Raw genomic sequence first — 12,497 nt, 5'->3', positions numbered from 1 at the left:
TTTATGTATCACTACATGTTACATAAGATTCGTGTGTGTGTTCAAATCCTCAGTTAGCTTTTGTAATTTTGCCATTGAACGTTGAAAAGTTCAATGCATTGTAGAGAAAAAATTGATAGAATTATATAAAATGTAAAAAATAATGTGAGAATCCATTGAACTCTATAAAATTCAATATATTGTAAATGTCATAAAGTTGATTAGTGAAAACCTCATCATAAAAACCGGTCCTATTACTCTCTAGTTAGAGGGGAGTGATTAGGGTTCTTATGCGATAACTACTTTGTCATTTTTAAGTAATTATCCATATGTTTGGTAATTATCCAAATAAAATATGATTTTCAAAATTTTACACTTATATAGTTAAATCTATGAGTTTTTATTAATTTAAATTAAACACTTAATGAATTAACAAACTAAACCTTGTAAAACATTCATGTAAATTGTTTATTGCATATGTCCTTGTAAAACATTCATGTAAATTGTTTATTACATATGTCCTTGTGTGTAACTAAAAAGAAATTAATAAAAAAACCCTACTATTAATTAAGTATATATTAATATTAGTATTACCGCTGTATACTATTTCCAACAATAAAAACATCTTAATGGCTCAATTTTGTAATTTTTGTGGGTTTTACATCTCAAGGGTTATCTAGGGTTTTAGGGACGGGGTGGTTCACCCACCAACAATACATTGTGTTTCTGTCTTTCGAGATTGGAATTGCATTCTATCTGACGTTTAGTGTAGTTGATACGGTGCTATTACTATGCCATTCACCGGTGAGGGAGACTGGCGAAGGTAGAAAATCTTTCAACACAACCGTCTTATCATTGTTTTCAGACAGAGGTGGCATTTTTACTTCTTCCAACTCTCTGATGCTGTAATCAACATCTATTCTCCCCTGCGATTGAATATCCACCAACACATCCAACACCTCACTCATTGTAGGCCTCATTTCCGAATAAAACTGTAGACACCGAAAAGCCAACTCTGCTACTAATGTAACCATCCTCATGACTTCAGGATCTGAATCGGATCCTAAAACCGGGTCGATCAATTGATCTAACGCACATCTTTGGATCCTGTTTAAAGCCAGATTAACCAAACTGATATCGTCTTGAGTCCTACTTAAATCAACAGCCACCATGGATGATATCAGTTCGATCAAGACCACTCCAAAGCTGTAAACATCACTCTTATCTGTTAATTGGTAACGATGATGATATTGAGGATCCAAGTAACCTGGGGTCCCCTGAGGAGCTGTAGACACATGATTGACATTATTTGGTAACAGCCTCGAGAGCCCAAAATCTGCTACCTTGGCACTGAAATTGTGATCAAGGAGAATGTTACTAGTCTTGACATCTCGGTGAATGATTTCAGAGGCATGGAGGTACACTAGAGATCTGGCAGTTTGAATGGCGATATTCATCCGTAATGGCCATGTTAGTAAGCTTGAATTTGCTAGTTCTCCATGGATGTGGTCAGCAAGTGTGCCATTGGAAATGTACTCATACACAAGAAGAAGTTCATGGCTTTGACGAGAGGTGCAACCATATAGCACAACAAGGTTAGGGTGGCGTAATCTGGTGAGGATTTGAACCTCATTCATGAATTGCTGAAGTCGCTTATAGTTATGCTCATAAAGTCTCTTCACTGCAACTTCTCGCCCATCTTGGAGTTTACCTTTTTCAGAAAGATCAAATTTGAATAACCTCAAGAAATAGCATGTAAAATAGTAGGGATTAATTTATTAGCAGGTGTAAAGTTCTCACCATAGTAAACAACTCCAAAACCTCCATTCCCTAGTTCTAGAGCAGGGTCAAAATTTCTGGTGGCATCCTCAAGATCCTTGTAGGAGAAAACGGAGACGCCAAAGAAGAAAACCTGATCTTCAATGATTGGAGATATGTTCTTTGACGTGCAATATGAAATAGGGTTGCCCTTGTAAAGACACCAGATTATGAAGATGACAAGAAACAGCATGAGGATGAAGGCAGATCCAGCAAGAACTAGAGCAAGATAAGGAAATAGCATCAGGTACAAATTCCTACATGTATATTTGATTGTGCATTTATATATCTATTGATGTTGCATTCAATCAAGGAGATATATTACTTAGGATTCGTGTCAGTTTTCTGCCTGTTTTTTCTTCTGCAAGTAAACAACAAAAGATAAGACAAGAAAAATATTAATTTTACGAATATGCTTATAGACGATTTATATTTGGTGTACCCTTTTTGGCGTCTAGACACTCAACATGTTCACGGAGAGTGTTACACTGGCCGCCTTCCTGGTGACACTTATGGCAGGAAGGTGACAAATGAAAATAAATAGAGAAGCGAGGGGAGAGAAAAGAAAATATGTCGGTTTCGTTAATTCCTTTATTGTCTTCTGGCCCTCGCACTAATTTGACGGGTAGGCGTATTACTTGACATGTAGGTGGGAGATCGCTTGGAACTGTTGTATCACTTACACTATACTTATAGTAGAATTTGTGGTTTTTGCATGTGTTGTATCTATGGTAATTAGATCTGCCAAAGTAAGCATCGTTTTGAGTAGGATAATTGGTATTGTTTGTGCATTTGTAGAGAGTGATGAAGGATACGATTGAGATGGAATACAAAAGAGGAATTGGAGAAGTGAAATTATCCATAAGTGCCCCACAACTGCTATCATTCACAAGTCTTTCAAACGTTAGATTACGGATCGATACGACTGATTCAGACACAAACTTGCCAACAATCTCATATGAGTCTCTTCCAAGTTGAATTATCCCACCATTCAAAGTACAGTTCACCTGGATCAACCCACATTGCTTGTCATCAGTGGCATTATTATAAAACGGGTACTTGAATGAGGCAAAATTCGGATTTGGGCAACTGAAACTCTCTCGGCAGATAGACATGGAAATGTTGTGGTCTGTAGTAGAGTGTACGTAAAGTAAACAAGAGAGAAGGGAGGCAAAAAAGATAACGGGATTCATTTTAAATGTCCAACTGAAAAGGTTAGAAACTTATATCATCGGTGTTCTCGAGACTCCATTATATATGTGTCTTCTAGGTCTAAGTGTTCTCAAGTGGAAGTCCTTGTAACAGTTTGGCTACAAGATGTGATGTCTTCTGTGACTAAAATAGTAAGCTTTCACACTAAAACTCCCAACTTGCATCAATTTGTGTTTCTCATTTTGTGCCCATTTAATACGTCCCCACTCACCATAGTCCAAAGTTAAGAATAAGACATAATTTAGACACCTTTTTCTTAAAGCTTCATGTGTTTCCCATTTTGTGCCCATCTAATACGCCCCCACTCACCATAATCCAAAGTTAAGAATAAGACATCTTTGGAATTTAGGTTGGATGTCACACTATCTCATTTTAACACACTAGGTGACACATCATTATTTACCACGAAAATGTGGTTTCATACCACACCCAATGAGTGGTGTCACATTCATTTATTTATTTACTAGGTGTAAGGCTTATATATTACATGAGTTAATTAAAAAAATTAAATATAAATGTCTAAATATTTAAGAACTTTGGATTTATAAGAAAATAAAAAAAATAATGAATTATTAAAATTGATTTTTTATCTTTTAAATTTAAATAAATAAACAAAATAAACTATTGAGTTTAAATTTTGAGAATTTTAAAATTAAAAGGTAAAATTTATTATTGAAATTAATATCTATTTATTACTACATTTATTGTAAGAATTATATTAAAATATTATGTGGAATTTAATACAATATAAAAAATTCATAAAATGACATGTGAAAAGAAAATTAATTCAAAATAACCACAAAATGATATTTGACAAATTGAATGAGATTGTGACAAGTGGCAAAAAAAACCATTATTTATTATAAACTAGGTGTGAGACCTGTGTATTATACGAATTGATTAAAAAAGTTAAATATAAGGTGTAGACAATACGTATTTTCTAAAGTAAAATTTTGAAATAAATATAAACGAAATGATGAATAAGTAAGTAATTCAATCTATACTAATAAAAAATTATTATCATGTTTTAAATAATCGTGCTATTGAATATGAGGGTGTAAAATTTAAGATTTTTTAAAGTAAACTTTTAAAATAAATACAATAAATAGAGTAAACCACAAGGACCATTTATGTAATTTTGTCTTAATTAATATATACTAATAAAATTAATTAATACAAATTCACAAATGGAATTCATTAATATATTAATAGAAATAAGAATTCTCAAAATGTAAAGTTTACTATATACATTAATTTACATTAATTAGTATGAGATGACATTTAATAGGTGGAAGTTGAGTAAAAAATGAGAAAAATACAAAAATAACAAGAAAATGACATGTGTCCAATTCTTTAAGAAGTTGACATTTAGCAAAACTATCTTTATTTATTATGGTAGATGAGATGATTTTTTAAATAATTAAAATTTTTAGTTTTAATTGAAAACAAAAGATTTCATTACTTAAAAAAAAAAAAAAAAAAAAAAAAACCATTACACTACATTACTAGGTGTGGTGTCGTACTTTATTTTAGAAAATTTAACTTAATTTAAATAAAAACTTAAAATTTCATTTAACTTATATATATATATATATATATATATATATATATATATATATATATATATATATATATATATATATATATCCGGTAATAAATTTTTTTTGGTAGGAAGATAAGAATTTTTTATTTTCGACTTATTTTTTTGGTGAACAAAATAAATGAATCATTAGATGAATCAATAATAATATTATTCACAAAAAAAATCCCGAAAAAACATTTCGATGATTCATTTTTACGATGATTTTGTTGATATTCACTAAAATTGTTATAAAAATGATTTTATTTTTTCTAGATTTACCTAAAACTGAATCATAAAAGTGTTTTTTCCAGATTTTTTTTCTTGTGAATCATCTTACTTTTGAATCATCTAATGATTCATTTCATTTTTTTCCTAAGAAAATATGTATATAAAAACTTTCTTACAACCTACCAAAAAATTTCTTCTTATTTGATCTTAACTCTCTCTCTCTCTCTCTCTCTCTCTCTCTCTCTCTTTCTATATATATATATATATACACACACACACACACAATATTAGTAAAAAAAAAAAAAATCTTACAACCGATTTTTTCATCACTTGAACAAATATAAACCCAAAAAATTAAATACATCTTTTATTCATTCTCTAGAAATAATACAAATTAAACAAAAATACAACAATAAATACTCACGTCGATTTGTTTCATTTGTGGGTTTTGTAGCCCAATACAAGCTTTAACCCAGCCTAAGATGAGAAATAACACACACACACGTACACATGTACACACACACACACATATATATATATATATATATATATATATATATATATATATATATATATATATATATAGAGAGAGAGAGAGAGAGAGAGAGAGAGTAAACAGTCGTGGCAAGAGGGCAGGGCCGGACCTGAAAACTGAAATATTCTTAAAGGCTCAGGACGAACAAGAAAAAAAAGGGCCCTTATCTTTATTATAATTTTGTATTTTTAAATAAAAATATATAATAAAAAAATTGGACCCTGTGCAGCTGCCCACTTTACCCCCACTCTAAACCCCATGCAAGAGGGAGTACACTTTAAGCCGCACACAAGGAACTGTGCTGCATGATGAGTTGGCCAAACTATGGGTGTAGTAATGGGTGCTACTGCACCCACTCCCTCTAGTTTTAGACACATTTTTCTTAATTTTACAATATATCATCATTCTAGCTGAAAGTTGAAAATCGACATAACAATTAACATCAATATAACAATTATATTGTAGAAGATATTTCATGGTTTAAATTGTTTTAATGGGATATTGTAGCCGACAACCTTCCATTTTTGAAGTTGTATATTAATGCTAAGAAATCGTCTTTCTTTTTCATGTACTTGTGAAATCATCAAGAACATCACGCTTCTAATATTGGATAATTTTAAATGCTTGATCCTTATATTTTGTTATCTTGAATAGGATTTCAGGAAATATATGTTGTAGTCTTTCTAGGGTATTTTACCGTATGAAAAAGAGAATTGATATTTCCATGGATGATATTTATCCATCCACTACAAAATATATACATTAATAATTATTCCCTTTTTCTTTTTTAAATTATTGATATTAAAGAAAAGAAAAAGTTCTAGATTCACTTCAAACGACATACACATTCTTCTTCCTCCTTCTGACCTGCTTCTTCCCTCCGATAGCACACACTCTTCTTCTTCTTCTTCTTCCTATATTCTTCTGTTGGTGCTTCCCTCCAATCACAATGTTTTATCAGACGAGGTTAGATTGTTACATATCTCTTTCAATCTTTATTACAAGAACTCGCAAACCCATCTTTCCTTTCAACGATTTTCTGATAATTCATACACCTCTTTATTGATTCATCATCATAAAAGACGAAGCAATATGTTATCATATTATAATTCGTAGGTCACTTGAAGATGAAGGGGACCTGGTAAACTTGGTAAGAAATCAAGAAACTTTGTGTTATTTCTAGAGAGATTTTCTTGTGACAACCAAATTTTGTTGGAGCTCGAAGCACTCATCAAGATTTATGGTGTCATTTCCATTTTTAATTTATGTATTTGTTTGAATTCCGAATTTACATGATTAATTTTGTTATTTTCTTATAATCCTTATGTCCTTTGTTATGGGCTTTAAGTTTTTGTTTACTCTGTAATGCTTAACTGCCTTTTTTTTTTTATCATAAATTTCAACACAAAATAAACATAACCCTCTTTTTCATTATATGAAAATTTTGATTATTTTGCCTCATTTTATATAGAACAGTGTCAAATGCCATGATAGTACTAGAATAACAGCAAAGAAGTGCTTTGTACTGAATCTGGGCAACTTCAGTTTCCCCGACCTCTTCCGATTATCATAATCAGTAATGATCTCACGATTAATTAACAAATGTCCTTCAGCTACTGATACCCCGAAAAAGAAGACAAATTGCAATAACTATAGTAATGGCTTTGTATCTGAAAGTATGTTTGTTCCCCAAACAATTCGCCAAAAACTGTGTTCTTGACATATGTAGGTGACGTGTTGAGTTTTATAATTAGCTCTTATATTATTTAGAGTACATTAAATGAGGGTTGAATTAAGTGTGGGTATAATTGTCTATTCATTTTATTTTTAGTGAATGGATAAAAAAACAATGCGGATAAATCGAAAAAACAAAAGTTGACTTGAAGTCTTAAATTTTTTTTTTCACAAAGTTAGTGATAAAAACAATGTGATATTCAAGTGGGTAATAATGTTAATAATAATAAAAGGAATTGTTGAATAGCTTGTTAGTTAAAAGCTTTGGAAAGATAGAAAATGAAAGTATTGATAGAAAAAGGAAGGGTATTAGGGTATCGTAAAAAAGTAATTTTTTTTATGGAGATGATAGCTTTTATTAATAAACAATTGTTGGGTATAATTATTTAAAGATTCTTTTGACCTTGTTGTTGGTAAATCAGTTTTAATAATAATTATTATAGTTTTCTAGGATTAAATTTGAGTGGTATTCAACCACATATTGTAATCCAACTATAATTATTTGTTTCTTTTTTTTATATATACAAAAGACTCAAGTTTTTAAGCTTGCAATACTTGACATTATTTTCTCTCTGTTTCTTTACACTTTTTATCTGCTCATACTGTTAACGATAATTTACCTTCAATATTGCATAAAATTAGATTATTTTTTCCAACAGACAAAATGTCAAGACTTTACACATCGACTCTACACGATCCTTGTTCCATTCAGAAATTATCATCATTATTCTTAATTTTTCAATATGACTCATGACATCATTTTAATTCACAAAGTATATATATATATATATATATATATATATATATATATATATATATATATATATATATATATATATATATATGTAAAGTGAATATATATATATATATATATATATATATATATATATATATATATATATATATATATATATATATATATATATATGTAAAGTGAATATACCTAACAACCTTATATAAGCTTAGGTACCTAACCTCATCAAACTACGTCATTTTGCATTAAATTTTCATTGCACTCATCCAAGATTCTTAAACTTCATCCCTAAACTTGATTTACTTCAAAAAAATTTGGAAATTCATCATTATATTTCTCCTACATTCTTTTATTTGTAGCGGTAGGATATGAAACCCATTAGGTGGTATTCGATATAAAGACGTGATGTAAAAGAAAAATATTGGTGAAAGTACAAAGATTTTGGAAGTAATCAAGTTATGGGGTTGAAGTTTAAGAACCTTAGACAATTACAATGTAAATATAATACAAACCAATGTAGTATTATGGAGTTAGGTACCTAAGTTTATATAAGGTTGTTAGGTATATTCACTTTACCCTATATATATATATATATATATATATATATATATATATATATATATATATATATATATATATATATATATATATATATATATATATATATATATATATATGTGTGTGTGTGGATTTTTCAAATATGTGTATTTATACCTTTTGTTTTTTGTTTTTTGTTTTTCCGTTTTATTGAGAATTTTGATTAGTGAGTCTTCAAGGAATATAAAATCATCTTGATAGTAATCCAGAGTTGAGAATGGTAACAATGAAAGAGGATTTGATGAGTATGTCGTCATCGTTGGAAGTTTTGGTTGTTTATGAAGCTCAATCCATTAATCAATGTTTCTTGAGTAGAAGAACCCTAACGTACGTCGACCTTTGGATCATTGTCTCTATTCTACCTACTTGGAGAAAGTACGTTTCTTGTTGGGAATTTAAGATTTCAGAAGGTGGGTAGAGGTGAAGGAAGATGGTGCCCATAGTTTGGTAGTCTTCGTTGTTGTAGGGGATTCGAAGGAAGCGAAATTCAAAAGGGTGGGATTGGGTGGAGTCCATTATATTTTAATAATAATATAAGTAATTATATAAAATGATTAAATTTAAAAAGAAATTAGTAAAGAGCAAATAGTATTTTTATGTTACAAAGGGAACCAAATACGTAATAAAAACATGAGTAAATTACACGAATGGTCCCTATGGTTTGCGGTAATTTGCGTGTTTGGTTCCTAACTTATTTTTTTAACTTGGAAGGTCCCTATGGTTTGTTTTTGTTATGCGTTTGGTCCCTACTGTTTAATTTTGTTACGCGTTTGGTCCCTATCTTATCTAAAAAGACTATTATTTAAAGAGGAAAAAATGATGGGGTAGGTGAGGTAAGGTGAGGGGGTGGGATTAGGGGTGTGTTTATTTAAATAAATTAAAAAATCAAGGGAAAAATAGTCTTTTTAGGTAAGATAAGGACCAAGTGCGTAACAAAAACAAATAATAGGGACCTTCCGAGTTAAAAAAATAAGTTAGGGACCAAACGTGCAAATTACCCTAAACCATAGGGACCATTCGTGTAATTTACTCTAAAAACATATTAAAAGGCTGATTCAAGTTAAAAAAAAAAAAAGTTAAGGATCAAGAGTGGAATTTACTCTTGGTTTTTAGAAATAATTTTGTTTTTTTAAATGATGTACTAAATAAATAAAAAAAATAAAAAGATATAGATTATATGGAGTGGTGGGTATTTCTAAAGTTTGTAGTGTGATGATGGTGGGCTGATCACTTTTAAATAAAACATATTGTGGACCACCTGATAACCTTAAGTTTATAATTGCTTAAGTTTTTAAATGTACGTTATGAGTCGAAGAAAAATTGGAAATGGCCTTGAAGCAGCTCATATATTTTCTTGGATAAGTTAAAAAAATGTTTGATAATATGAAAATGACTTCTAAAACAACTTCTCATGAACCCTTCAAGAATGACATTTCAATAAGTTGAGACTTATAGTTTTTCAAAACTCCTTATGATTTTTTAGGTTTGGGTTGTAAAAAACAATATTACCTTAAAATACCCCTTAAAACATATATAAGCTATGAAAAACAACTTTTTCAAATAACAACTTATTGACTTATTTATTTTTCCCACTATTAAAGCTAATTCAAACATTCTATTTTATTAAAAAAACTCATTTCCCCACCACCATAAGTCAATAAGGTTTTTTTTTCCTAAAAGTCCTTTTAGTAAAAAAGATGAATGCCCTCCTACCATACATAAATAATGCATCATAATGTTATTTACATTTATTTTCATGAATTTGCACAATGAAAAGGAATCTATCTTGCACTTATTGTAGCCGACCTTGCGAAATCCCTATGCCATTCACCGGTGACGGAGACAGGCGAAGGCGATAATTCTTTCAACAAAACCGTCGTATCGCTGTTTCAGACGGAGGTAGCGCTTTGCAGTCATCAACATCTATTCTCCTTTGGGATTCAATATCCTCGAACACATCCAACACCTCATTCATTATAGGAACATTTCTAAATAAATTGTAAACACCAGAAAGCCAACTTTGTTATTGATGTGACCGTTCTCATTATTTCAGCATTTGGAGCAGGTCCTAGAATAAGGTTGATCAATTTATCTAAGGTACCTATTTCGATCTTATTTAAATCCTGAGTAGCCAAACTAATCTCTTCTTGAGACCTATTCAAATCAACAATCACCATTGATGATATTAGTTTTGTAACATCCATAAAATTCATGAAAATTTTAAACTTTTAAAATCAACCCATAAATCAACATTGTTTACAAAATAGTTTTCAAAACATGTTTAATATAAGAGTTTTCCTAAAATCGTAAAATAAAACACGATGAGGTGCATGATCACGCCTTTGCCTTCCCGTGATCATCTGATGTACCTGAAACATAATCCAAAACTGTAAGCCTAAAGCTTAGTGAGTTCCCACAAAATACAACACAAAACAAATAATACATATACAATAACAGCATGCAATGAGTCCATAGCTAACAAACTGGATTACCCTGAGCCTACATCATAAGTCTTACTTGCCCTCGGCCTACAGCTTATGTCTGGCTTGCTCCTCGACCAGATCAATCCTCAGACTGGATATCACTAAGCCCTCAGTACGAGTATGACATGCCTTTCCTGTCCCTCAGCCCGTATATGGAATGCTCATGAGCCATCAGTATGAGTCTAGCATGCCATCTCCGCCCCTCAACTCATATTCAGATTGCTCCAGGGTTTTTTGGCTACCGTACGGAGCAGTACAACCTCAACCTAACCCACACAATATGTCGACATATAATAGATAATAACATACACATATAATCAGACAACATCATAGGTAGTCCTACACATCTACAAGACTAGCATATCAAAACTACCATGCATATCTATTCCATACTCAACATATCAACGAATATCAGGTTATCAAACCAATGGGGAAGACTTGGTGCCTTTGACCCGTAAATACAATGAGGATAACTCACCTAGCAGACTGAACATAACTGATGAGGTCTGACTCCGAAATCTCAGTTCTCTAACTGATACCTGTTACCACCAAGTGACCAATTCCATCAAGATCCCAAAATACCCAAAATACCTGCAAGGTCCTACTTGGTCAAACGCCGTGTTACGCGAGCATCCAAACAGCTGGGAAAACTTCAGCCAACACACCGTGTTGACTTGCAAACATGCTGTGTTCGCCAGACTTCCAGCAACTTAATACATTCAACTTCCTTTTCGACTCCAAGAGCTCCAAAGCTCAGATCTAGACCAAAATATGTTTAGGAAGGATAAAGTCTCCAACTTTATCCATTGGAATTACCAAAAAGGTCCAAAAATCCAAATCATAATCTTGATAATGCAAGGGCTTAACCACAATACACTTAATCCTTAAGATCTAAAGTCCATCCTTTCCAGAAGTGAGTCTAACACTTAAAGCATCCCAAAGGTTGTTGCTTTTTATATATACATGCCCAATGCATGTCTAGAACCCATATTAGGCTAGAATGAGGATTTATGACCTAATCTCCATGTATGGCATCACAACTTGGTTATAGACCAGATCCAAGACACTAGTTGGTCACCTTGACCTAGAGATTCATAAAGTTGCAAAAGTTAATGAGATCCAACCATTGAAACATTCAAGAACAAGTAGAAAAGGGGACAAAATTCAAGATCTAAAAATTTTGAATAATAAAAATCAGGTCTCGGACACTTACAAGGGTCCTGAAGAGTGTCAAACTGAAGAATGGGGCTTGCTTGCTGGATCATTGCTTCCTTCTTCCACCTTCTTCCTTTTGTTAGCCTCAAAACACAAAAATAGCTTCACAAATGGGAGAGAAAATGTTTAGGGTTTCTTTCAGGGCTTCATCGTCTAATGGGGGCTGAGGGTGAACAAACCCTAGCCTCCACATTCCTTTAACTAGGGAAAAAAACACGGAAGATTAGGGTTTCATTCCAGCCCTCAAAATGCCGTGTTCCAAGAGGAACACACGGTGTTGCCCAAAATGAAACCCACGCCTTTTCATATCCAAACACTCTGTGTTGGTGCCTCCAACACGCCGTGTCTAATCCTCAATTA

The 12,497-nt window shown here is 31.7% G+C and overlaps 1 protein-coding gene and 1 long non-coding RNA gene across 2 annotated transcripts; one reads left to right on the top strand and one right to left on the bottom strand.

Moving 5' to 3' along the window:
• Positions 1-541: 541 nt before the first annotated feature.
• Positions 542-2,996, bottom strand: LOC145036572 (LEAF RUST 10 DISEASE-RESISTANCE LOCUS RECEPTOR-LIKE PROTEIN KINASE-like 1.1). The gene is made up of 4 exons (XM_078985036.1): positions 2,222-2,996; positions 2,123-2,158; positions 1,780-2,016; positions 542-1,690 (listed from the first exon to the last, which is right to left on the bottom strand). The coding sequence occupies exons 1-4, from the start codon at positions 2,988-2,990 to the stop codon at positions 732-734; spliced, it is 2,001 nt and encodes a 666-aa protein (XP_078841162.1). The 5' UTR covers positions 2,991-2,996; the 3' UTR covers positions 542-731.
• A 3,174-nt stretch (positions 2,997-6,170) lies between these two features.
• Positions 6,171-6,662, top strand: LOC145036578 (uncharacterized). The gene is made up of 2 exons (XR_013678480.1): positions 6,171-6,320; positions 6,471-6,662. It is a non-coding gene; the product is annotated as an uncharacterized LOC145036578 (long non-coding RNA).
• The last annotated feature ends 5,835 nt before the right edge of the window (positions 6,663-12,497 follow it).

Source organism: Lactuca saligna, chromosome 3, assembly GCF_052625555.1.
Source record: "Lactuca saligna cultivar CGN05327 chromosome 3, ASM5262555v1, whole genome shotgun sequence".
NCBI classification, from domain to species: Eukaryota; Viridiplantae; Streptophyta; class Magnoliopsida; order Asterales; family Asteraceae; genus Lactuca; species Lactuca saligna.
Note: the sequence above shows the minus strand (reverse complement) of the source record. Positions and strands in the feature narration are given on the sequence as shown.